At 40.5% G+C, this 27,766-nt stretch overlaps 2 protein-coding genes across 5 annotated transcripts in view; both read right to left on the bottom strand.

The window, feature by feature from the left end:
• Positions 1–23,177, bottom strand: part of LOC122742178 (zinc finger protein 501-like) — a 31,396-nt gene extending 8,219 nt beyond the window's left edge. For 2 of the 4 annotated variants that reach the window (XM_043986241.1, XM_043986245.1), the window contains exons 1-3: positions 22,864–23,177; positions 21,384–21,716; positions 20,544–20,632 (exon numbers count right to left, since the gene is read on the bottom strand). In XM_043986241.1, the coding sequence (XP_043842176.1) occupies positions 20,544–20,576 (33 nt within the window). In that variant the 5' untranslated portion in view covers positions 20,577–20,632; positions 21,384–21,716; positions 22,864–23,177. Of the gene's footprint in view, positions 1–7,862; positions 7,964–20,543; positions 20,633–21,383; positions 21,717–21,922; positions 22,663–22,863 lie in introns of those variants that run through there. The other 2 variants (XM_043986244.1, XM_043986243.1) reach the window with 2 other exon arrangements.
• A 65-nt stretch (positions 23,178–23,242) lies between these two features.
• Positions 23,243–27,766, bottom strand: part of LOC122739018 (procathepsin L-like) — a 64,873-nt gene continuing 60,349 nt past the window's right edge. Inside the window, exons 6-7 of the mRNA XM_043980881.1 lie at positions 27,259–27,328; positions 23,243–23,517 (exon numbers count right to left, since the gene is read on the bottom strand). Coding sequence (XP_043836816.1) covers positions 23,243–23,517; positions 27,259–27,328 — 345 coding nt within the window. The remainder of the gene's footprint in view (positions 23,518–27,258; positions 27,329–27,766) is intronic.

The raw sequence follows: 27,766 nt of genomic DNA, 5'->3' as shown, positions 1-27,766 counted from the left end.
TGTCAATGCCTGGTGATTCAAAGCTGAATGCCTTTCTAGAGACAAATGAGACGGAGTATAGCTTGTCTATACAGGAATAATTCAACTGCTATAAGACAATTCCTGAAGCAGCAGAACCCACAAAAGGACGGGCTGAGATCATTTTCCAGCCAAAGATGGCTTAGAAGTTTGACAGGAGGGGGCTGCTGTGCCAGGGTGGGAGTGGAATCCACCACACACACACACACACACACACACACACACACACACACACACACACACACACACACACACACACACACACACACACACACACACCCCAGCCCCAGGCAGGCTTTGCCAGAGGAATTTACCCTCGAGCCTCCAAATCATCTGCAGTGTCTGTGTCTTTTGGAACTAAGCTCAAGGTCTGGTGAGAGGGCTGAACAGTTTAGGGGTGGGGGGAGGAAGACTACAGGGGTTTCTGTGGGAGCTGAGGTGGAATTTGGTTGTTCTACCCCAGTGGGGAACCAGGAAGAAATCTTGAGTGGCTGTGGCTCAGGTGGGAGAGGGGCACAGGCTTGTCAGAACTAACAGCCACAGCAAACAAAATTTTGTTGCCTGGTTAATTAGCAAGGAATAATTCAGGGAAAGACCATCAACCTTATTTAAAAGCATCAGCCCTGCAATGCTATGTGGGTGGCAGAATTCTTATTCTACTAAGCCCATCCTTCTAGCAGATAGCTTCTTTTTTTTTTTTTAATGTATAAGGTATTTTATTTTTTCTGTTACATGTAAAGATAGTTCTCAACTTTTGTTTATACAAGCTTTACAATTTCAGATTTTTCTCCCTCCCTCCCCCCTCCCCTAGACAGCAGGTAATCTGATATAGGTTATATCTATATATCTCTATACATATACATATAGATATAGATATATATATACACACACATATATATACACATAATAACATTAATCCTATTTCTGCATTAATCCTGTTACAAGAGAAAAAATCAGAGCAGTGATGCAAAACCTCAAAATAGAAAAAAAAAAACAACAGCACCCAAAACAAAAGAAATAGTATGGTTCAATCAGCATCTATACTCCACAGTTCTAGCAGATAGCTTCTTAATACCATGTAGAGGATTTACTTCTTGTTTTACCACAAGGGAGTGTATATATATATATATATATATATATCACACACACACATATATATATATATATATATATATGTATTGGAGGAGCCCTCATAAATGTTATTATCTATGCCTATAGTACGTGGAGAAAAGCACAAGAAGCTCCATCTTTATTTATTTTGTCATGCTGCGATGCTGCTGTGGGGGTCTCTGGGTACAGCATGATGCTTTATTAGCAGCTAATATGGTCTAAAATATTAATTCATCAGCATTCCTACTGGCTGGAATAGGATCGGGTTGTTATAAAGGTGGATATCAGTGGCAGAAGACCAAAAGGCCCTCATGAAGACCCTGGATGGATACTCTTGGCAGACTCAGGAATTTCCCCCATGACATTAGTTTCACAAAGGACTAGACTTCAAATGGATTTATTACTATTTCAGCCAAATGTGTGATGGTTAATTACCTTTCTCCATTTACCACAAGAAACTGTCTAGGGGCAGCTAGGTAGCACAGTGGATAGAGCACCAGCCCTGGATTCAGGAGGACCTGAGTTCAAATCTAGCCTCAGACACTTAACACTTACTAGCTGTGTGACCCTGGGCAAGTCACTTAACCCCAATTGCCTCACCAAAAAAAAAAAAAAAAAGAAAAGAAACTGTCTGAATCTGCCATCCACTCTACAGAAGGTCTGTATTTTCTGAAGGATGTGGTACAGGATACAAGTGCAAATAATATAAAACCAAGAACATGATTCATAGCTAAACTTAAGAGATGCTTACAGAAGAAGGCAAGAGTATAGTTTGTAATTATGATAATATATTGTTGATAAGGTAATGGATAGGGTGGAAAGAGAACATCAGGACATCTAGCAATTCCTGCAATGTCATATTCTACACAATTGCAACATGTCTGTGCATATTCTTTACTCTAGGCAGAATATGACAAGAAAATGTGCTGTACTCAGGCTCTATTCCTCACCTCTCTTTGGTTAATGTGTCAAAGAACCATCAAAGAAATGCCCAGGCTAGCTAAGAAGAGTATCAACAACCTAGTGCTCAAGTAGTACAAGAAGGCTTCCTGATACGGTTAAAGGAATGAAGCAAGTGACTTGTGCAGAACCAAGTTTAGTCTGGCTGTAACACATGTTTATTCTGACTCATTCTCTATCTTCTTCTGGAGGAGGGAGACAACTATATTATTCTTAGGGAAGCAATAAATGACAAATGTTTACACAGGTCTTCCATGCCTAGCATACAGGGCAGATGCTTCTTTACTATTCACAGCTGAACCAATTTCACCTATTCAGGTTTTAACTTGGCTTTCTCCTGAGGACAAAGCATCATTTACAACCCTCTCCAATTCCTTCCACCCTACTCCCAAACCACAGAACAAGAAGTTAGTACATTTTTTGTTTCTATTGTTGCTTCCAGACCACTACTCTGACTCTTAGTTCATGACATCTATTTGCCTCCTTCTCTCCCAACCATTTCAAATTCATTTATTGGACTCTAGGCTAGTCTCCAACCTTCTTCAATGACTTCAGTACATATATAACTCAATCTTCCTTTCCACTCCATCCCCTGTAGTCATAATAATCAATGACCTCAATAGCTTTACTGATGACCTTCCTATGACTCAGAACACTCAATTTCTGGGTCTTATCCACCCTAGAATTCTTTCTCTTAACTTAATTTTAGCCACCTACCAAACTTGGTTATACCTTAAAACTTATTCCTCAGGAGGCAGGTAGGTGGCACAGTGGATAAAGCACCGGCCCTGGATTCAAGAGGACCTGAGTTCAAATCCAGTCTCAGACACTTGACACTTATTAGCTGTGTGACCTTGGGCAAATCACTTAGCCCTCATTGTCCCACCAAAAAACCCAACAAAAACCTTATTCCTCAGAAGTACCCACTCAGTTGTGAACTGGTCTCACCATTTTGGAAAACAATTCTAAAATGTGTAAGACAATTTACAAAATTTCATTCTTTTTGACTTAATGAACCTACTACTGGATTTATAACTCCAAGGATGTTACTGACAGCAAGAAAAGGCATAACTATAAAAAATACTTATAAAAGCAATATTTGAAATAGCAAAAAATTGAAAACAAACTATGTGCCTAATGACTGGGGAATGGCTAAACAAATTGAAGTATAGGAATATGATTGACTATTATTATATTATATGGAACAACGACTGTAAAGAACTCAAAGAGATATAAGAACATGTGTGTGTCTGTGTATGTGTGTGTATCAGAGCCAAAAAATTCTGTAATGATTACAGATAAGTAAATAAAGACAACATTAAATGACCAAAAACTTCAGGTCAAATAGAAGTGGCAATGTTGGTTTTAATCATAAAGTGTAAAGTTATATGTACTATTGATAACTTTGCCTGACTTTTCATTAATGTGCTTTGTGGCTAGATTGTGTGTTTTTTTTGAGGCTTGCCTTCTGTGTCAAAAAAAAAAAAAAGGTATCCCACTTCCAGGATCTTGAAATCTACAATTTCCTTCTACATCTATAAACTTTCTCTCACTGAATCTACTCCATCTTCAAAATGACCTCTGGTTTAGCTACTTCTCCCTATTCTCTCAGCTCACTACCATGTCACCTATAAGACCTTTAACTAGACATAAGAAATTGGTAGTAGACTCAGCTAATAAAATTCAAATAGTTGTGCAGAACTAGGGTGTATATAATAATTTTCATCATTATTTACTCCCTCAATTCTAGTGCATCCTGTGTGTGGGCTCTGGAGTAGTACAAGCCATGACCTAGACCAGGGGCTAGAAAATTATGGCTCATGGGCCAAATTTCTACTGTTGACTGTTTTTGTATGGCCTATGAGCTAAGAATGAACTTTCATTTATCTAAAAAGTATTTTTACTCTTTAAACAAAATTTTTATTTAAATATCTACATTTTTAGCTCACATGCTATATAAAAACAAGTGGTCTAGATTTGGCTGGTACATCATAGTTTGTTGACCCTTGAAGATCAAAACAAGTACTCCATGGACCATCCTCCAATTTCTAAAATGTAGGGGTGGGTGGGTGGGGATGAGGAGGGTTTCAGGGGGACCTGAAACAAAATGCTGAAGCTATATCACTTTTATACTTCAGTCAGCCACAACCAGTCTTCCTCTCTCCAGTGACTCTTACACTGTGATCTTTCACCACTATATACTGACTAGGTTGATCCAAGCTACACCATCTCCCTTCCCCTTATTTAGTTCTCTTAAATACTTTAAAAGTAGTGATGGCTCACTTTGTGGCTACATCATTCAGCTGTTTGTCAAAGACTAAGCACTGTTGGGAGTGCCTCCTGGGCTATCTTGTGTCTCTGTACTCTTCAAAATGCCCTTTCCCTGCTATATTGACAATATTTCTACTCTAAGACCTATCCTCCTTCCTTCTGAGAGGAAGGAAGCAACCACATTTCTTGCATGCTGGGGGGTGGAAGTGGGAAATGATTAGTAGCTACAGATATCCCCCTTGATTAACACACTAGGAAGTTGTTGGTCTGTTATTTCTTTCTTTCTTTCTTTCTTTTTTTTTTTTTTTGCGGGGCAATGGGGGTTAAGTGACTTGCCCATGGTCACACAGCCAGTAAGTGTCAAATGTCTGAGGCTGGATTTGAACTCAGGAACTCCTGAATCCAGGGCCGGTGCTTTATCCACTGCACCACCTAGTTGCCCCTGTCTGTTATTTCTTGAGAAACCTAAGCAAGTGTGTCTGCATAGGAAAAGTAATTCAAGGCTTGTTTCAGTGCTTTCCTAGCTAAGACTCTTTCAACATTTTCCACTGTTCTCCCGGAGGGTTGCAATGGGATAAAGTTTACTCCAATTACTCATCTTCTTTGTATTAACCAAATTAACAAATAATTAAGTGCCTACCATGTGCCAGGCATTTGTATACAAAGACAAAAATAAAACAGTCCCTGCCCTAAAGGAACTTACTTTCTACTGAGGGAAACACATGCATGCATATAATGCAAAAAAAAAATACAAAATACATAATTTTGGTAAGGAGGGAAAGAAGTTATGTTCAGAGTTTTGTCAAAAGGACTGTCTTTTGGTTCCTGCATCTTCTCTTTGATCTCTTTGTTTCTGGCCAGCACAATGTGGGTCAGTTCTATCCCATCTTGGAATCTATTACAGGTTTAGGGACCTTAACATCTCCTATTCCCAAGTAAGTGAACTGGGTTTACGCTAGCTTTTCCCCCCAATCAGACCTCAGACTCCCACCTCTGGGGCTCTGAGCTCTGAGTAATGAGATTTCATTTTATATAGCTCAGGTCCTAGCCCACTACACACTTCCCAGTCATCCCTAAGCCACGTCACTAGTATTTTACCCTCCTGCCCTTTCATCTCCCTTTTCACATCTACCTCCCCTTTATATTTTCCCTTATTATAAGTTCCTTGAGAACATGGACTCTCCAGCTTCCTTGTTTTTGTATACTTAACATTTAACACAGTTCCTGGCACATGGTAGATGCTTTTTCATTCATTCATTCATTTACTCATGCTGCTATGGCAGAATCATGAGAGTGGTCACCTTATTCAGTCCAATCCAGATTTTTTAATCTCTAAATTAAGTGAAGGCAACTACTACACAAAAACATGGGCTCAAGTATATGCAGTACAGTTGTACATAGGGAGCTGAGGTCTTGGGTTTACCCCTACTAACAAGTCCTCCCTTTTCTTCTCTGGGACCCAGAACTGGCCATATAGCTAGACCAGATGATCAGGGTTCTACATCAGAATCACAGCTAATTCAATTCAAACAACATGGGTTAATCATCTATTATGTACAAGAACTGTACTAGATGCTGGAGGTTACAAAGATGAAAAATGGGCCTAACAATGAGGATATTACAAGCTAATAGAAAGTGAGAATGTCATTTAGCTTCTCTAGACTGTTTCCTCATCTGTGAAATAAGGAAGTTGGATTTTATGGATTCTGAGGTCTCTTAGCTCCAGAGCTACCATCCTATAAGACAGAACATGATACAGAATCACCAAGAATCAGACAAAGGTCTCTAAGAAAATTTTAGGAGAGAAAGATCACTTTGTGCTGTGAAGATCAGGGAAAGCTTTACAGAAGAGATGGGATCTTAGGTGCATCTTGAAGAGAAGGATTTCAGCAGGCAAAGAATAGTTGGGGAGTGTATTCAAGGTATGCAGAATGATCTACATAGATGCAAAGAGGTGGGAGAGTACAGAACAAGATCAGAAAATACCTAGTCAGAGGAGAAAAATTACAGTCAGATCTAAAATTAGTAAGATTATTTCTGCAACTGCATGATCAAAGGCCACTGAGTCCAACCTCTACCTGAACAAGAATATCTTCTACTATATTGCTGACAAACATCGACAAGCTTTACTTGAGGAATTCAAGTGAGAAGGAACAAAATGCCTCTCAAGGAAGTTAATTCCACTTCTGGAGAGCGCTAATAATCATCAGCAAACATAGAGTGGGAACTTGGCTGAGCCTGCACACTGGAGATGAGCATCAGGGACTTGACCTAGACCTAGTAGGTATCCAAATCTTTGTACTGTTAGTATAAAGCCCAATACATGTGGTGTTGCTGAGGTGTGTAAGAGTAAGGAAGAAGATAGTATGTAAAGGTTCAAAAAGCTTTAACTGACTCAGTTATGGTAGTCTATGGTTTTCCCTCTTTGCTTTGTCAAATTTTGTAAACAGTCTTACTTCTAAGTGCTGAGATAAAAATTATCCAAGGGGTGCACTGATTAGGTACTGATGACAACTGCACCAGGAAGGACAATGACCCTGACAAGTGATCCTGACTGCTGCATATCTAGGAGAGCAGTCAGGCACTCATGTGTTAAATCTTAATTTTACCTGCAGTCTTGGGAAAATAGGAAGGGTTTCCAGAACTGAAGTAACTAGGAGCATAAATGAGGACCTAGTCACCAGGGCAACAAATATATGAGACAAAAAAATCACTCTCATTTATAATATGGAAAATTAAATCAACCTGCTTCAGTATTGTAGGCAGTGCCTAAGCATTAATTTATATAACAATCATTTGTGAAGCACCTACTATGTACTAGGGGCTTCTAGTGCAATAGGGCACACTGGAGACAAGAAGACAAAAACAAAACAGCCAAACCTCAAGAAGTTTATATTCAATTAAGGGATGGGGGAATACACACATAAAGTATATAGAAATGATATACAGGATTTACTTGAGACAAAGGAATGACATTTGCTTGTTTTGATAGTACAGGAATAGAACTCTTGCTATCACTGTGATAAAAGAAAGACTGTGATCAGAAAGAAACTCTGGCTCAAAGTTCTTGCCACCACTGTGATAAAAAGAGGATACTGCCTTCACCACACCAACTGTACAATCAAGCTTGGGGCATAAAATTCAAGCTCTAGAAGTTCATTATCCTTCCTGGTGCAGTTATCAACAGTACCTAACCAATGGAACCTTTGGATAATTTTTATCTCAGCACCTAGAAGTAAGACTGTTTGCAACACCACAAGCCTTTATCCAATCATGATAGCAGATATGAGTTGCTGGAAACCAGCATATAGTAGGTACTCCTTTGCTAGAAAACCAAATTAGGTCTGGTTAGACTACATGTACTTATCAGTATAGAGGACTTGCTGGGTCCTTGATGAGAATTAGTCAGGGTCCTTTATGACTGTAGATGGCCCAATCAAGTAATGTATGAGAAAGGTTTACGGTAGTCTTGGAAAAGTCATTCTGCGTTCCACATCTCTTACCTTATACCTGCACATCCTCTAGAATTGCCACAATAGCAGGAGCGACCAGCCTCCATTCATGTTGGGTCACAGGAAGAATCTGAGTTAAGGGAGATCCCAGACTAAAAATGACAGAGAGGTTACTGGTATTATCTGACAGTGTGAAAAGGTTACAGTCTCAAGGACCAGAAATGGCAGTAGCTTAAGGACTTCCATGTTTTGGTACTAGTCAAGCACTTTCACAAAAAGGACCCAGAAAGACCATAAACTCCTTTCTCTATAAGTGAGAAAGAGGTTGTTAGAGTAGGGAGTAAGTTAGCAAGAAGCCTGAGGTAGAGAAGCTTAGCCAGGACTGTGCACCAGAGATGGGCATCATTGGGAAAGTACTAAGCACAAAGCAGTGGAGCTTAGTTAGCATAACAGACTCCATCCATATCCAGTAAGTTTTTCAGCCAGTTTTACATTGTTGTCAGAGTTGGTATACACTGGTCAGAATGAACACACCCTTGTGAGGACTTCACTGTAGAGCCTGAAGGATCTGCTCAGAAGCCAGGACAAAGAGTATAATCCAGAGGGGATGTGAGTGGTGAAGATATGTCTTACACACTTGTCTTTAGAGCCAAGCATCTTTCATAACTGGGATCAAACTTCCAACACTTGGGGACGGCTACAGAGCAGTAGGCATTTTCATGACAGACCAAACATAAAGCCTGCCTTTCATTATGGTCAAGGTTGGACCCTCCAGTTTTTTTCTTGGCCTGACAACCCTGATATATGACTAAAGGAAAGGAGAAAGAATATGTGCCTCTGGGGGTCCTGGGTCTCTCTTACCTGCTCCCCCCCAAACCCTGGCAGAGCTACTCCCACTACCACTCTATTTACCACCATGGGTAATTCAATTTAATTATATACTAAGGGCCAGATACTGAGGTTATGAAGACAAAAACAGTACCTGCCCTCAAAGAGTCTAGATTCTCTTGTGGGGCTCTTGTGGGGACATATAGCATCTATGCAAAGAAGTGAAATAACAGAATCTGAAGAGATAACAAGCACGAACACCAAGTGGGGTTAGGCAAGGCTTCACAGAAGAGCTGGCAACTGAGATAAATCCTGAAGAAAGATAAGAGATGGAAAAGAGGAAAAAAGAGGTTCATTCTAGGCCTGGGGGGGGGGGGGCGGTACTGGTGGTGGCAGCAGCTTCTATTGAGTTGGGGTGTGTAATGTTGAGCTTAGGGAATATAGTAGAGCTGTTCAGTTAAAACAGAGTACTTGAAAATGAAATAATGTTGGCAAAGTAGTTTGGATGCAGACTGTGGAAGGGCATAAAGTCCAGGCTGAGGAGTTCATATCAAATCTTATAGGGGAAAAGAAGTCACCCAAGGAATTTAAGCAGGGGAGTGACATGGTCAGAAGTGGGAGAAGCCATTGCAAGAGCCCATGATAAAGGTTATGTGGGCCTGGATTTGAATGTTCTCTATGTGAGTGAAGAGAAGAATGCAAGGGAGAATGAGAAACACTTTGGAACTGATGATATATGGTGGATGCAGGAGTAAAAATCATGGAAGGCTAAAAATTAACAGCATGGGCACTTGGAAACAAGAGTTCCCTCAAAAGAAACAGGGGTTTGGAGGAGTAGTGAATTCAAGAAATAAGATGAGTTTTATTTTGAACACATTTAATTTGAACTATCCAGGAAAAGACAAGAAGTTGTTGGTGGAAGGGGGTTCAGGAAAGGGTTTGAGAAAGAGATGAAGGTTGGATATTTAGATTTGGGCACCATCTCTGTAGAGATGGTACTTATACCCAGGGGAGCAAATAAGATCTCCAAGAGAGTGCCTATAGAGAGAAAAAAAGCCCAGGGAAGAATCCTAAAAAGCATTACACTGAGGAGGCAGGAGAAGAATAATGGTCCAGTAAAAGAGACTAAGAAGAAGCAGACAGGCAGGAGAACCAGGAGAGAATGGTGTCCCAGAAAGTTCAAATAAGATGTGGACTGAGAAAAAGCCATTGGATTCAGAGCTTAAGAGATTTGGGGGAGAAGACCACTGAAGAAAGAGGTTCCATGAGTTCTTGGAAGTCAGTAACTGTATAAGTGCTTATGGTTAATTCTATGGCTGGTATTTTGGGTAGGGTCAGATGGAAAGCACCTGGAGCTGTCAAAACCATCCTATGTGGTTAATCCCCCAAAATCCCAAATTGTAGGACAGACAGGTTTCTTTCCTCAAGTTATGGAGAAGAAGAAGGCCAGAGTACTTCCCTAGGGCAGCTGCATTTACAATAAACCCATGTGGCCAATGAGGTGGCTGGATGACACCTGATGACTTACAATGTACTACAAAGAGCTGAACAAAATTGTCGTAACAATCACTGAGGCCATTCCTATTTCAATGTGGTGGCCACCTGAATCCAACAGGAATGGAATGAGGTAGTCAATTTTTCTGCTTTTTTTCTATTTCTGTGGCTGACTAGTCAGGCATAGTTTCTGTTTACCTAGAAGAACTCCAGTATACTTTCACAGTTGCTCCTCACAGCTATTACCTGAACTCTTTCTCTTAGTGCCTGCCATTCTGGTGGACAGAGACCTGAAAGAGGCCCCACTTCCTGAGGGCAATGACATCCACCACTACTTCAGTGACATAATGTTGGCCAGACAGACAAGGCCATGGTGACAGAGGCCCTAGTTTGGATGGTAGCCCAAACGAGGGATGAGTTGTGAGAGAATCCAAGGTCCAACCTGCTCTGTCAAATTTGGGGAATACAGTGCATGGGGAGAGGCCAGATGGGCCTGGATGAAGTCTAGAACACACTACTGACATTTGCTAACACGGGGCAGCTAGGTGGTACAGTGAATAAAGCACTGGCCCTAGATTCAGGAGGACCAGAGCTCAAATTTGGCCCCAGACACTTGACACTTACTAGCTGTGTGACCCTGGGCAAGTCACTTAACCCTCACTGCCCTGGCCCCCCCAAAACAAAACAAAATAATTGGAGGGACATTTGCTTACACAGCTGACATTGGCAGTGGTACCAGTGGTCAAAGAAGTTTTAGCAGAATGAGCAGCATCACAAGCACTGAAGGCAGCAAAAGCCCCAGCAGTAGAAACAGTTTCAAAGGTTCCAGCATTAACAGCAGCAGTGCAGGGCAGCACAGTAGGGAATGTCACAAATATCTGGGAGTTGATAGTATTATCATCAGTGCTCACGAATAGGTAGCAACTCTACTAGAAGCTGAGGCCTCCGTAGTCCCAGCCCTGACACCCTCCCTCTTCTGCTAACCCACCCTGCCTATGAAGGCCTGACTCCTTCAGATTTCTGTTTTTCCTGTTTTACCAATAGCTCCACCCGCTGCAAGAGGGCATGCACAAGTGGCCCTCAGTAGCTATCAATAATCCAATAACAGATGATACCCTGAGGGATAGAGGTCTTGTCAAGTTCTCTCAGTGAGCTGAGATAGGGCAACACATGACTAGCATGTGAGAGAGCCTTTAGGAAGAGCACAGAGAAAGCATTCTGCTGTACTGATTCCCAGACAGTGACCATGGGTCTGAAGCCTGGAGGGAACAGGCCTGGTTAATTAAAGGTATTGGAGGAATTTTTTGCTAATGTCTTCCACATGAGTTGTTTGTAGGGCATGTTCAGCACCCATCAGTCATCAAATGCCTTCTGCTGAGCTGAACAATCAGGTCAAGAACGTCAAACAAAAGAACAGCATAGGTTGAGAAGGTAAGTCCATTATCAATCTGGACATGGGGGCAATGATGCCAAATTGTGGTGCGTTTGGGATTACATGATTCTTCTGGGAATAAGGCAGCAATATCTGCCCAAATGGCTTTATCATTATGACTGAAAATACTGGGATTAGATGTCCCAGCTCCCAGAAGTCAGATCCATGACAAACTGGTACCACCTTAGGAAGGTAGATGGCTTCCGCCAGATGGCTTCTTGGATCTGGCTTCAAAGAAGACTAACCTGATAATGATGGCCTGCTTTTGGACATAATTTTGGTTCATGATCAGACCTTCCTTACTCCATCCCTGGAACAGAGTAGCAAGGATCTAAAGGTCCCTTCTCCCCCACTGCCTAAGGAGCTTCCTACATGCTAGAAAAAATGGCTTAGGTCACCTGCAATTAGCAGTTTTCTTTTTCCCTGTGATGTTCTGACAACTCCTCAGAAAGGCTTGTTCCTCCCACACAGCTGGTGGCACAATGGATGAAGCACTGGGTCTGGAGTCAGGAAGATAGGAAATCAAATCTGGCCTCATACACTCACTAGCTATCTGCACTTGGGCAAGTCACTTAATGTCTGTTCGTTTCAGTTTCCTCAATTGTAAAATGAGCACCTTCCTCACAGGATTATTGTGAACATCAAAGAAATGATATTTATAAAGTGCTTAGCACAGTGTCTGGCACATGGTAGGTACTTGATTCTTCTTCCCTTAAAGTTAGAATTGCTGAGAGGTGCCTTGTTTTTTAATGGCATGGGGAAGGTAAAGCTGTCTCTACATAATTATAATGAACCTCAAAGAAAAGGGATCCCTAGCTGATTAGCTAATGATTCTGAATTCCTGGATGAAGGTGATGGAGAGTCCTTGACCAGCTCCCTGGATAGAAAGGGGAGCCCCTCAGCAGAGGTCTCTAAAGTGGTAAAGTGTTGGTGTCACTTCTTTTCCTAGGGATGGGGAGGTCCTATCTGGCTGGCTTGAGAACAATGAATGAGTGGTGGTACCTGATGCCAACTCTGGCATTATGATAAGCTACATGCAAAAGGATGATGACTTCTTAGCTACTTCCCTATATGGACCCTGAAAAATGATGAGGATCAATTACTGTGCTGGAAGCATTACCACCTGTGCTATGACCCTGATATTCCTGGTGCTATTCTTGCTCATACTTACTACTTTACCTACTGTGAACTGCAAAAGTCTCGCATCACCCACCACATATACCAGATCATCAAGATCCTTCTGAATGGGGTAGATATAGCCACAGGTTTCTGATCCTTGTTTTCCTCCATATTTGGTCACTCCTGGGTGGCAAGGGATATGCTGTTATATTGTTCATTTTTATGTCTTTGGGTTTTTTTTTTAATTTTACCTACACTCACCTCCAAGGCTGCCTATACCAAGCCTCTTACAACTCAGAGGTTAGTGCTATGTAGTAATGCCCTAGTGCTAATTAAGTGGTGAAAGCTCTCAGAGACCTTTAGCATCTTGACACAAAGGGGTAGGGCATGGTCAGAATAATATCAATCAGGGTATCTGCCACATAAGCTGAGCTAGTTTTCATCTAAAAGGCTTTGAAACTATCTTCCAGGATTTAGGGGTCCCAGAGACCAAGGCTCTAGATGTTGACTCACCCATTCCTTGTCGAGGAGAAGTCAGTGCCTCTCATACTTAACAAATATCTCACTACTGTGTGAATCAACACATTCCTCTGAAGAGATGCACTTCCAGATTCAGAAAAGGGATTGCATCTATCTGAACCAGTGCTGTATCCTTGCCGAATATCCTTTCCATGCTACTGTTAAGTAAAACTCCTTTTTGTTAAATGTTAGATAGTCTACAAGTATCTCATTTCATTCCAGTCCTCAGCCAGAACCACTGAACCATGCAAATTAGACCTAACTTGAGAAGGGAAATTTGTTAATGACAGCAAGTATTTCAAGGCACAAAGGGAGGATGAAGGAATAAAGGGAGTAAAACTAAGGAGTGGTAGGATTGAGTTGGATGGGGGATGTTGGGAAAGGTAGCAGGAAGATGCTCACACCTGGGAAATGGTTCTGAATCACTGGAATTCAAGGAGTTGAAAGTATAAATTTGCCATTCATAGCTAGCAGGCAGTTAGGGGCTCTACTTTTCTACATCTTATGATGATGGCATAATGTGCTCATAAGGTAGTCCTAGGAATTGGGTTGAGGTGGAACATAGCATACAGAAGCAATTAGACTGAAATGGAAGCAATTAATGTTGGAATAAATTATGGACTACTTGGAAAAAAAGATGAGTTCATCATTATGAGAAGCAGGTGCAGACCACCTCAAAATAAGTTCTTTCAGAGGCAGCTTTGGTATAACAAAAAGCCTTTATTGCATTCTCATGAGTATGGGCACTCAGAAAGAAAAGCAGTTAGTGCAAATGCTGAAAGCAAGCACTTTGTATATATCCTACACCTTGCCACAATCAGTCCCTCCCCATAGCCACCATAGGTTGCTAGGCACAGGTTCACAATCTTCCCAGAAGAGTTCTAGCTAAATCCTCCTTGATAGGTTACCCCTTCCATACATGATCAAAAATGAGGTGGAGATTTTAGACAGGGGAGGAGAAATTAATATTAATAAGTCTATTAAGAGGGCAGCTAGATGGCGCAGTGGTAAAACAACAGCCTTGGATTCAGGAGTACCTGAGTTCAAATCTGGCCTCAGACACTTGACACTTACTAGCTGTGTGACCCTGGGCAAGTCACTTAACCCTCATCGCCCTGCAAAAAAAAAAAAAAACCAAAAAAAAAAAAAGTCTATTAAGCCAGCACAATAGAGACTAAAGTTAACCTTTTATGTACTTTCTCTAAGATACCAGCAAGAGCCAGCTCAAACTGGTTTTTATCTCTAGTTCTGAAAAACTTATTTTTCTCTTTCCTGGTTTGATGTAACTCACTAGATAATATTGTCTGTTGTTCTCTATACAGGCATGCTTTCCTTGAGAAGATCTCCTCATGTATCAAGTTATTCTGAAAAGATTTCATTGTGTTATCAAACCATCACCATATTTCTCACATCATCATAAATAATGAGTTTAGGAAACATAAGCCTAGCAGAGAGGCGTGATATAGTAGTAATGGATAACTAACTGCATAATTGCTAGAGTTCTCCATTGTCCCAAAGGAAATCAGCTAATATATTTGTTTCATCTTAGAATTTATGACAGAGAGGAGAGAAGAGTTAGCTATAGTCTGCCATGCACTTTAGATTTGGGAAAATAAGTTTCAGAGTGTCCAGAGAAATGACAATTAGGATCACAGAGACTAAAATCCTACTGTGGAATTCAATCAATGAATTATGGGACTCTTTCAAGAATAATATTAAGAAGACACAAATACAAACAATTCTGGTAAGGAGGGAGAGATTTAAAAAAAATCCAATGTGAATGAAAAAGAACTTATCAGCCAATTTAAACTTTAAAAAGGAGAGAAGAAAAGGCACAAAATTGAAGACAAATATGAAAGTGTGCACTGTTCTGTAAGAACTGTATTAGGAATTCTAGAATTCAAAATAAAGTAAGGCTCTTCAGGAATGCTAAGGACAATGAAAAGGGTTCTTTAGCTATACTGGTGAAAGGAGTATGTTCAAAGAATGTGTGACCCCAGTAGTTCAGGTGGATTTCATTATAATAATGGATAGAAAGAATAACTCAGATCATTTTTTGCTTCTGTTTTCTCTGACAAGAAGAATCTTTGGACTGGAAAGGACAGTACAAAAATACTTAAAGGCAGTTGAAACCAACACAAAAAGGGAGATAGTTAAGAGACCAGTAGCTGTCCTTGATAAAGTCAAGTCACTAGTCCCAGACAAACATTTCTAGGGTTTAAAGGAAATGACAGGTGTGATAAGTGGGGGGTAGTTAGTAAAATTTGAAAGATAGGTAAGGTGTCAAAAGAGTAGATAAACAAAAATGTTGTTTGGCTTTTCAAAAAAGGGAAGCAAGTGGAATATACCACCTCAGTCCAGGGAGCTTGAATTTAACTCTTGACAAAATGCTACCTTTTATTAAAGGGATGGTTGTAAATATTTAGAAAAGAAAACAATGACTACAAAAAGTCAGTGTGGTATAAAGTCATCAGGAATAAGTCATTCCAAACTAACCAAATTTCCTTTTGTGATTGTGTTTCTAAACTGGTAGATTAAGGGAATGCTATATATATTTAGGATCCCATATTTCAATAAAGCATTTGACAAATTCAATTCACGTGGACAAGATAGAGAGCTACAGGCTACAAAATAGTACAATTAGGTGGACTCAGAAAAGCTTGAATGGTTGGACCCAAAGATTATTCATTAATGAGTTCATGTCAACTTGCAAAGTCTCTAATGGAGTATCCTAAGGATTTGTCCTATTTACCTTTTTGTATCAGTGACTTATAAGAAGTCATAGAATGTTGTTGTTTAGTTATTTTCAGTACTGTCTGACACTTTATAACCCCTTTTGGGATTTTCTTGGCAAATATACTGAAATAGTTTGTCTTTTCCTTCTCCATTTTATTTTACAGATGAGAAAACTGAAGCATACAGGGTTAAGTGACTTGCCCAATGTCACACAGCTACCAACTATCAGCTCCAATTTGATCTTCCTGACTCCAGGTTCACCTCTTTACCCACTGCGGACATTCAACAATAAATATTAGAATAACAAGATTTTGTTACATTTGAGAATAATGCATCCGAACAAGCACTGAATTTGCATCAGAAGATTTAACCTATCTAGGCATCAGCTTTTTCTTTTGTAAAATGTGAAAGTTGGCTTTGATGACCACTAAGGCCCTTTTTGGCTCTAACTCTTTGATCTTATGTTCAAAAGAGGTAATTGTTAAAAATTATTTTTAGCGTATATATTATCAGTCAACAATAATTTATTAAATACTAGGCATGGGGGGCAGCTAGATGGTGCAGTGGATAAAGCACCGGCCCTGGATTCAGGAGGACCTGAGTTCAAATCTGGCCTCAGACATTTGACTCGTACTAGCTGTGTGACCCTGGGCAAGTCACTTAACCCCCATTGCCCTACCCCCCCCCAAAAAAAGTAAATGACAAAAATACTAGGCATGGGGATACAAAACCAAAATTAAATAGGCTCTGCCTTCAGGGGCTTTCTTTCCATCATGGGAGGTATGTATATAGAAAAGATAGACAAGGTAACTTTGGAGGAAAGGCACTATCAATTGTCCAGATAGTGGGGTCAGGAGGAAAGGGGAAGCCAGCTCAGGGGTCCTAATAATGGACCCCTGCCTCATCTGTCATAGTTCAATTTAATTCAGTACAAATTTATTAAGCACCTACAATATAAAGGTTGTATGTTAGATCCTGGAGATGCAAAGTCAAAATGGAACAGTTCCTAACCTCAAGAACTTATAGTCTAAGAGACTATAAGCCATTCTTGGTGAGGAAGAGTACTAACAATAAGGACAAGGGAGGGGGCAGCTAGGTGGCACAGTGGATAAAGCACCAGCCTTGGATTCATGAGGACCTGAATTCAAATGCAACCTCAGACACTTGATACTTACTAGCTGTGTGACTCTGGGCAAGTCACTTAACCCCAACTGCCTTACCAAAAAAAAAAAAATAAGGACAAGGGAAGATTGTTCAGGAAAGGCCTCACATGGAAGGTGGCATATGAGTTTGGCCTTTAAATGAGTTTGGGATTCCAAGAGTGGGGAGGGGAAAGCATTCTAGGAATGCAGGAGTTTGCAAAGACATAGAGGTGGGAGATGATGTAGTATTTGGGGAACAGTGAGGAGACCAATCTGGCTGGAATTTGGATGGCATAAAGAGGAAGAATGTGAAATCAATCTGAAAAGATAGGCCAGAGTCAAATTTTGAAGGGCTTTAAAGGTCAGAGAATTTTCTAGTTTAATTTTCTAGTTTAGTAGGGAGAGAGCCACTGAAGATTCTTGAATGAAGAATGAAATCTCTAGGACATTAGGCATTTAAATTTATTTTTGCACATATATATTTGACATTTGCAAGGAGCATGACTGGGGTGGCTGGGAGGAAAGAAAAGTTGTGGAGTTTCATAACTTTTGGGATTTAGGAAGGTGAGGAATAGTGAAGAGTTGAAGATTATACTAAGGTTCTGAATCTAGATGATTCTAAGAATAGTGGTCTCTGACAGAATTTGGGAAGTTAGGAGAAAGGAAGAGTAGGTTTAAGGGAAAGGGAATGAGCTGACTTTTGTACATGAGTTCAAGAATACTTAATGGACATCCAGGTGGAGATGTCTGTGTAAGTAGTTGGTGATGTAGGCCTGGGCTCATAAGAAGAGATAGTAGCTAGTTCTGTAAACTTTTGAATGGGCCTCATATATTCAAATGTTCCTCTAATCTAACAAGAATCTCCTCTACAAGCCCCCCCAAAGTGGTCATCCAGCCTTTCCTAAAAGATCTTTAGTAGAAAGGATCCTGTTACTCCCTAACCTTCCACTTTGGGGCTTTTTAATTCTGAGTAAGGTTCTTCTTACATTTTTGTGACTTCCACCTGTTGTTCCTGGTTGTGACCCGTAGACACAAGAAAAAGAAGTCTCTTTTATACATGGCCATTATATAAGTATATGAAAGCAGCTGTCAAGGTTCCATCAAATCTTGTCATTTTCAAATGAAAAAAACAGGTTTCTTCCACTGATCCTTATACAGATAGTTCTTGCTTTATATAAATTTGTATTATATAAATTCAGCTTTACTCAAAGAATTCTGAAATAAATCCACATTCTAAAATAATACCTATGTTGACTTTATTTAGAATATTGCACTCTTTCTCTGATCCTATTCTCTCAGCTTGGGCTCCATAGCCTCCCACTTCCACCACCCACTGCCTCCTATCTCCCAAATAAAAGGAACCCTCCAAGTAAAAACAGAAGAACAAATTCTCAGAGAGATCGCTGCTGTGGCTTAGGAGCTTAGCTTGAGATGTGTGCCCTGAGTGAATAGACCTTTTCCCCAAAACATCCACTTGTCCAACTGTACAGTCTGGGTGCCTATCTGCCATCCATCTGCCCTCAGGTACCACACATCTGTGCCTGGACCCTACATGTCACCTGTCCTCTCCTGCCTCTATCCATGTCCAGGCCCAATTTATATGCTGCCTGTGTGTTTTTTCTTAATTCCACCCAGGCTCTCCTGTGTCTGGCTTGGGCCACGTTCCTTTTCCTGGTTTCCATCCTCTGTCCTCATTTCCACATGTCCTTGATCCATGTGCCGCCTATTCCTCCTTGCATTCACAGCCCCCTTCCTGCCTTAATCCTTCTCCCTTCCCCACATCTACAGGAAAATTCTCATTATGAAATGTGTTTCCCAAAGCTACTTTAGCTGTGCAACATGTTTATGTTTGAAATATATTACTCAACTGTAAGTACTGGTCTGGAGTTTTGTGAATATAGAATACTCCCAGGACAAAAGGAGATAGGAGACATTTTGGAGCAGAGGGAAGAAATCAAAATTGTTTTTATGCAAAAAGATTACAAGAATGTGATACTTTCATGTAATTCTATTATCCTGTGTCCAAGATGAATAACTATAGGAATCTATGTTCTTTGGTTTTGTTTTAAATTCATTGCAAATGATTGTGAAAAGATTTTCACTTTCTTAACTGTGAATTCCATTTTCATGAGATATTCATTCAAATCACTGAGCAGAATATATTACAATGAGGTTCACTGTGTTTTCTTGAAAAATATAATGAACTGTGAACTTTACTTTCTCCTAAAGTCCTAAGAAACTAGCTCCTCTGAGCAATATGTGATTATAAAACAACAACACATAAATGTGAAAGCTGTCCTTTGACAGATAATCCTCTTGGGTGAGCACCATGGTATTTAATTTACTGTGGTGGGGGAAAAAAGCCCTAAAAGTTTATTTTGTATATTTAACTCCCCCAGGGAAGAAATTACCCAGGTATTGTATTGTGTGGGGGTTTGGGGTTTTTTTGGTCAAGAAAAGCATAAATTGGCAGTTTCAAAGAAAATAACAATCAAATCAAAACTCACACTTAAGGAACTGGTGCCTTCAGGCCCAGACATCCTACTGAACAACGAATTGCTACAGTCCCAAGAAGAAGCATAGTACATCAATTTTTCTGTGTGAAAATCTTCTCACATGTGCCATGTTTAGATTACAATTTATGTAGTGTGAAACCAACTTTAAGCAGTCATGTCCTTCTTTACCACCAAGATTGTCATTCTGCCAGTTGCCCAATAAAAAAGGCCTGCAGTCAACTTTGACTCTCTCCCATCTTTTATCTCCTCTTCTGAATCAATTATCTTTTCTTCTTCTCCCTTATCCGTTTTTTTTCTGTATCAAGAAAAATTCCAAACTCTTCAAGCTGGCATTCAAGGTCCTCTATAATATGACCTCAACTACAAAGCCAATCTATTTCTCACTATTTCCATAAAGTAGCTTTCACTGCAGTCTCTTCAGTGGTTCTTAGAGATGATACTTCAGCTCTAATCCCTTGCCAGTAATACCCTCTGCCAATAACTCTCCAAATCTTATCCATCAAGGGCAGTTCCAATCTCACTTCTTTCAGAAAATCTTTTCATCTTACTTTTCCCTTGACTTTGGGTCATATCTGTACTACTTAACTTTTTCACCTATGTTAAAAATTAAAATGTTATTTTATGTTTGTGTCTTTCTAATGATCCTTTAAGGACAAAGACTGTGCTTTCTATTTCTTTTGTTTTGTTCACAGGTTCAAACTCAGTTCTAAGAACACAGTATGACTGAATAATCTCCTGAACCATCTGATTGTAGGCAGAGGAGGAGAAAGTCACTGATGAATGGTACCAGACAGATTTGGAACACTTCCTGTCTACTGGGGTCAAACAACTGGGGCTCAAGTACCTTAACAGGACTTGGTTAGGCAGAAAAGCTCGAGGACAAAGGAAAGAAAAGTTTCTATTCTTTGAGATTAGAGATTCTCAAAAGGGAGAAAGCCCAACTAACCTGAGATCTGGTTGTCAGAAGCGCAGATTTCATCCTCTTGTGTTCAATGCTGTCTTGTTTGGGAAGGGCAAAGTCTTAAGAAGACAAAGCTGGGGAAGAAAAAGAAGCCATGAGAGACCTCCTCTTATCTTGTGGTTCTCTTACCAGGCTAGAAATTCTTATAGAAGAGTTGGTGTAATGCTACACCCTCATTTCCCAAACACTTTGTGAAAGAATAGGAAAGTCAAATGGAGTCCAGGCCCAATACCATCACCACCCTGGATCCAAATGAAGGTCCACTGACATTGCTGTCCAGGTCCTACACTCTATGGTGCAATTCTATGTGTTGCATCTATTATTTATGGTCCCAATGAAGATCACTCCCAAAGACAACCTGATCACTCAAGCTGCAGTGCTGAAAGCTTTTATTAATGTGAGACCCACCTATGAATGGCATCAATGAAAGCCAAAGCATTCTGTTGCATACTTCCCTATCCTATTCACAATCTTAAAATCCCCATTTTTTTTCTCATCTGCCTTAGGGGAGGGATTAAATTATGATTCAGTAGAATATCCCACCTTCAACTCCTCCCAAAAACATCCTTTGGAGAAAGGATGCAGTGCTAAGTCCACTTCAGCTCCAACAATTGGTTTAGAAAAGTTCCGTAGTATACCGTTACCATATATAGTATACTAGGTATATAGAATTTACTATATATAGTACACTAGGGAAATTTTCTAAAGGGAAAAGTAATTCCAAGAAAAAAAATTAATATGTTTTATAGGAGTAAGGCTCCAGTTCCAGATGCAATTTTTTTCTCCCTGGATAATTCATATCCCCTTCTTCTCTGTAATGCTCACCTTTCTTCCCAAGTATGTAGATCAATCCTTCAAAGGCACCCTCTCTTCAATGGGTTCTCAATGTTCCAATGCCACTTCAGTCCTGTTTTACCTATGTGTGATGGTCAGAATTATTCTGGCAATAGCCACAACAGGACATGCACTTTCTTCTAGGTTATATTCTGACACTTTGGCCAAAAGTTTCAGGTCAGTGGTCTCTCCACTTGGGTTGGATTCCAGTTTCCCAGGGTTTGAGAGCTCAGAAGCAAGGCCACTTCACTTTGGTGCTAAAATCTCAGTAGGAAACCCTTTTTCTGGTGCCCAGGGTTGGACACCTGTAGAATTTCTGGAGAACTGATGTGAAGAAAGAGAAGATGGAGTCAGTAAAAGGGACCCAGCAGACTTGGTAGAGACCTAAAGTGTAAAAAGTAGAAAAAGCTATGCAAATAGGTATACAATAACCTGCTCATTTAGCAAACTGGTAAAGGACTCATTGGTCAAATCTTTGTGCAAGTTGCTATAGGGGATAAAAAAAATATGAATAAAACAAGGTCTCTAACCTTCAGGAAGATGCAGTTTACTAATATTGTCCAGCATATGATGCTGAAGGGTCAATGTCAAGAGCTCTTAGAATTGACGCTCATAGTCACTTACATATCAGGTGAATATGATTCTTCTCTGACACACATACTGGTTCCCCACTGCACAAAAATCAATAAACATCTTAACTCTGGTATTAGAGGTTCCTTACAAACTGCTCTATTAAAGCTTTCCAGCTGCAATTCATATGACATCCCAGTGGAATGGGAATGACACACTCTCCATTCCAACAATACTAGACTATAACCCAATCCTTTTCTTACATTGCCTTTTCCTTCCCCATGGATTTGCTAATACTATAATCAAAATCCCCAACTCCACCTATTGAAACCCCTCTTTCCTTCAAGGCCTGGCAGGGGTGCCATCCTGTTTTCACACACACATCCAGTTGGAAGTAATCTCTCCATCCTCAAATTTAACATGACATTTAGCCAGGACGTCTCCATTGCACCTATCCAGTAATCCTTCATGTACAAGCTTTGTGGACACGTCTTTCCTTCCCCATGAAATTATATGACGGAGGAGAGAGGCCTTTATTTTATTGGGGATCTTTGTATCTCCAATGTCTTTCACAGTGACATACAGAGGAGATAATTAATAGTTACTGTTAACAAAAACCAAGGGAATCTTAACTCCTTTACACAAATGAAACCCACACAAAAGAGAGTCCCTATCTCAATGTGTAACATAAACACGCACACACACGCACACGCACAAATTCACCCCCAGCCCCCCACCCCCAGCCTTCACCTCAGTCGTTAAGCCCGCCCCTTGTCCCGCCCCTCTCATGGGAGGGAATGGCCCCGATCGCATGCTCGGCGCCAGGCCCCTAGTCTCCTCCCGGACCCGCCCAGTTCGGGTTCAGGGTGCTGCGAGGAACTGGGCCCGGGTCACTAAATACCTGGAATTGGGTCCGGGGCCTGGCCTGACCTCAGATAAAGAACTGGTTCGAGGCCAAAGAACCAATCATGGCGTCGACGCTGCGCGCGCATTCTTCATACAACCTCAGGAGGGAGAAGGGGGAGAAGAGCCTGCGCCCTGCGAAAGTCAGGACTACCACAACCAGAATGCACCACTTCCGATTTCTGGCGGGTTGCTGCGCAAAAGGTCTTGCGGCTTCTCACTGCTAAGTTCTTTCCCTCCCCAGCACCCAGGAGACTGGTCCGATCTCTCTACAGAGAGCACTTGGACGTCAAAAAACTATATCCTGCGAGTAGTGAGCGATCTTTTGACAATCATAGGTTGTGATCTTTGAAATTCCCTCTCTCTTTCCCATCCTATCATTTTTCACGGCATGTTTCCTCGACAATAGCTACAGCCCGCCCTTTCCGGTTCTCACTATCTCTGGGTCTGTAGACCAAAAGGATGGTTTGTGTGTGTGGCCTAGAGTTGGAATGAACAAGAGTTGAAAAGGAGGGGGCGGGGGATGAAGGGGAAGTGATCACAGGATTTCGAAATAATGGTAGAAAAGCATTCGGTGGGTGGAACAGAACGATTTCATCCCACTTTTTAGCAGGCAGAAACATCTCTGGAAGGTCTCTTAGTAACTTAAAGACTAGAGATTTAAGGCTGGACGGGACCTTATAGGACTCCAGGACCAGAATCAGGAAAATATGAGTTCAAATACGGGCTCAGACACTTAACCACGTTTGCCTCAGTTTCCTCATCTGAAAAATGAGCTGGAGAAGGAAATGGCAAACCACTCCAGTATCTCTGCCAAGAAAACCCCAAAAAGGAATCTCGCGGAGTCGGACACAAGAACAACACCACCAGTGGGAGCCGGGATCCTCTAGAATTTGAACTGGGAGAGAGGCGGGGCCATCGAGAGGCGGGACCTGGCGGACCAGTACTCTGAAGAGGGACCAGAGATGGGCGGGGCTATCATAGTAAAAGGGGAGGGTTGGAAGGGTTTTGAAATAGTCTGTGTAAGGAGAAATTGACTAATCTTCTGAAGGACTTTTAGGAACGTGGGAGGACCAATAAAATAGACCTTATTTATTTAGTCTTCTCAAAGAATTTCAACAAGATAACAGCAGGCCACTAGCTATTTTATCTAAGGGCAGTGAATTACTAATTACGGAGAAGATACTTTTTTGTCTTTTAGAGAATTGGCATAAATACAGAAAACAAAAAGTTGGGATCGGTAGAGGCTTTTTTGAAGGGAAAAGTGGAAATAAAAGGGTCTAGGGCAGAGACTTGATATTTAACATTTTTATAAAATTTCCAAATCCTCAGCTGAGGAAACCAGGTCCACGGAGGATAAATTTCAAAAGACTATTTAGCCTCCTGCAGCACCTTAAGGCACCCATCCCTGTTTTGTAGCCTACGTGTGCAGCACAGTTCTGTCTCTTGGCTTCCTAGATCTGAAATCTTAACTTCTAAGTAGCTATAACCTCTTTTATTAAGATCTTTTTTCTCTGTTTATGTTATTCTTCTGCCTTCCTCAGGGATTTGCATTTTAAAAAACATAAATTACAATTTATTTATTTTGCGATCTTGTTTTTTTACATCACCTTCATTTCCCTTTTTCTCCCCTTCCTAGAAAGCCATCCCTTATAACAAAGAACGAAAAAACTAAGGAAAAAAAAAACAGCTAGCAAAAATAAACAACACAATAGCCAAATCTGATACCATTTACATTGTTTCATGCTTATAGCCACTCAGTGACAAAGTGATCAGTAGGAGAAGGATGTAAGATTATGGGATTTTGAAAGTTTGGCATGAGATGGAGATAATTGAAATCATCCCAACTGTGCTTATATATAAATCTGGAACAAAAATAGAGTTATTTAGATATTTATATATGTGCATACATATGTGTGTATGTATATATATCCACATAAATATATATGTGTGTATATATGAAATAGGCTTATAAATAGAAACACATGCAGTCCTTATAGAATAAATCCACCTGCTTTATGTTTATCTTTACTGATAGTGGGTCTAATATTTTTGGATGCTGCCACCTCAGTACTCAATGTGTTTAGTAAAGAAGTAGGAATTAGGCCTAGGATCCTAGAGGTCAAGAAGTTCAGTGCCTGATTTTAGAAGTGAGGCCCAGAAAGATCCAGTGACTTGCCCAAGGTCACATAAGTACTTAGTGGTAGAATCAATCTTCAAACTTAGGTTCTATAACTGTAAGTTCGGCTCCCTTTCCACTTCACCATGATGTTTCTAAAGTTGGGGAGAGTGTCTAGACCTTACAAAAAGGAGAGGGAATATTTGCAGACAGTGACAGAATTTTAAAGATACTTAGAAATATATTTTCAGGCTGTCTTAAAAGAATGGGGAAGGTTATAGTATTATCACAAAAAGGAACTAATATGAAAACAACAATAAAAGATACTATGAGTGCTAAAAGGATCTTCTTATTTGTCTTTGTTATTGTTTTAGTTCTGAACCAGTTATTTCATTTCCCTTCTCTTGACCTTAGTTTCCTTCCTTCCTCCCTCCTTCCCTCCCTCTATTTTTCCTTCCTTCCATTCTTTCTTAGAATTATTTGTTCATATCTTTGGACCACTTAGATAGATGATTTCTTGCTCAAGTTGGGGGTTCCTATTCAGGTAGAGGTTTGACTAGATAACCTTGGACATCTCTTCCTACTGCTAACTGACTTAAAACACTGTTGATCGGGGCAGCTAGGTGGTACAGTGGATAGAGCACCAGCCTTGGATTCAGGAGGACCTGAGTTCAAATCCAACCTCAGACACTTAACACTCACTAGCTGTGTGACCCTGGGCAAGTCACTTAACCCCAATTGCCTCACTTAAAAAAAAATACTGAGAATATTGTGGTCCCCTCTTGACTTCCAGAAGTGATAGTTAAAATTCCTCTGTGTTCTAGAGAGGCTTTAGGGAATAAACATCTTTACTGAACTGTCCCTTTTCCCTGTAGGATGGATGAGATGCTCCAATTCACAATGAACATACCACGCATTACTTCTCTTCTAAGCACATTCAAGACCGACATTAATACATCAGTGCATAAAGAAAAACAAAAAACCCCAGTTCCCCTCAAAATATTCATTTTATTATTTACAATTTTTACAATTTTAGCATAGTTAGCTAATATCTGAGCCCCACATTTGGGACAAATCAATATCCCCAAGTTATGAAAGTGCATTGTTATGGCAAGACTTGCTCCAGGTATTGGGGTCTTATCACTGCCAAAGTACATATAGAAGAGGATTTTCTCTTCTATGGGCCCCACACTCCAATTACTGTGGAATGATCTGTCCATTGGGTTACAGAATAGGATAGATGGCTTGGTTAGCAATACCACAGTGGTTGTTCTTGTCCTTTGCAATTCGCATGTAGCCCTTTTCACCCCACCACGCACCCCAGCTGAAAGGGAAGAGATTAGTACAGATTAGTATAGTACTAATTAGTACAGATATAGCTGTCTAGGAAGTGAGCTTTAGAAATGGAAGTGGATCATTTTCATTCTCTATCTTTATTCCTGGGAGTATGACAGGGAGCCTAAGGGGCTCATAACAGATCACTAGGATTTGGAGAAAATTCAAGGCTCACAGAAGATGAGAGATTAGCTCAGTGTCCAACATGTCACTAATGCAGGGGAAACAAATTTAGTATGCAGACTCAGAGGGACTCTTTCCTTGTTGATCAATATATAAAACAACCGGGAAAAAAGCCAGTTTTTTGTCAAGGAAAGATGAAACCCCTCCACACGTGGACTGGGTTGAGATGAAAAAATTCAAATGAGGGCCCCATCTCTTAAATGTAGGCAAACCCAACTGAGTAAAAAAGCCCACCAGGCTCTTCTCCCCTCCATCTTCCATACCTATTTTTAAGAATCCAAAATTTCTTCTCTTCATATTGGTTTTCTTCCAATTTATTTGCTTTATCTTTTTTTCCTTTTTTATATCCATATCCAACCACCAGCATAGCATGGTTTGTGAAATGTGGTTTGCATTTTGGATCAACATAAATTCCTAGAAAATGCAAGGTTGTGGTAAAGAAAGCAGCTCTTTGGGACAGCTAGGTAGCTCAGTGCACCAGCCCTGGTATTAAGACCTAAGATGAAAAACAGCCACTTTGTGTGACCCTGGGGGCAAGTCACTTAATTTGTTTGCCTCAGTTTATGGGAGTGATAATAGCACCTCCTAGAGGTTTTTGTGAGAATCGAATGAAAGATATTTAATAAAATAGCAGCTAGCACAGTGCTTGCCACTTAGTAGGCTTTATATACACATGATTGTTGTTAAGCTCAACATGACTCATTTGGGCATTTTGATGCTATATCTGACTGGCCCCATACTTGGTCGGCTTCTTACCTTCTTTATAGTAGTAGAAGGGCTTCCGGACATGCACTACCATAGACACTGGCCCTTTAGTTGCCACAGCCTTCATCAGACTTTTTTCATTTCCATAGGGGAGTACCACACATTTTTTTATTTGAACAGCAATTGCAGAATCATTTCTGTATTTACACCACTTATTTTTCTGAAAGAGACAGTCAATTGGAAGAAGTCAGAAATTTGGAATGGAAAGATACAGATGATTGTTGTCTTGCTGTCATAACCAGTATATCACGTCTCAAGAAGCTCTGCCTAGGGGGGCTCTTAGCTTTCATCTCCTTGGAGCACACAGAAGTAAAGACTACCTATTTACTGGGGGCTGGGGGGGTGGGCTCCTAAATTACTTGGTCCATTCACTTCAGACTTGTACAGATTTTTAAAAAATGGCATTCCCACAATCTGTCAAATTCCCTTGAGTTCTTGTCATTGCTTTTGTAATCATGTGCTATATGAATGCGCTTGAGTATAGAAAAACATACCCTCC

Source organism: Dromiciops gliroides, chromosome 2 (genome assembly GCF_019393635.1).
Source record: "Dromiciops gliroides isolate mDroGli1 chromosome 2, mDroGli1.pri, whole genome shotgun sequence".
Taxonomy (NCBI): Eukaryota; Metazoa; Chordata; class Mammalia; order Microbiotheria; family Microbiotheriidae; genus Dromiciops; species Dromiciops gliroides.
The sequence above is the reverse complement of the archived record's forward strand: the minus strand, read 5'-3'. Positions and strand labels throughout refer to the sequence as shown.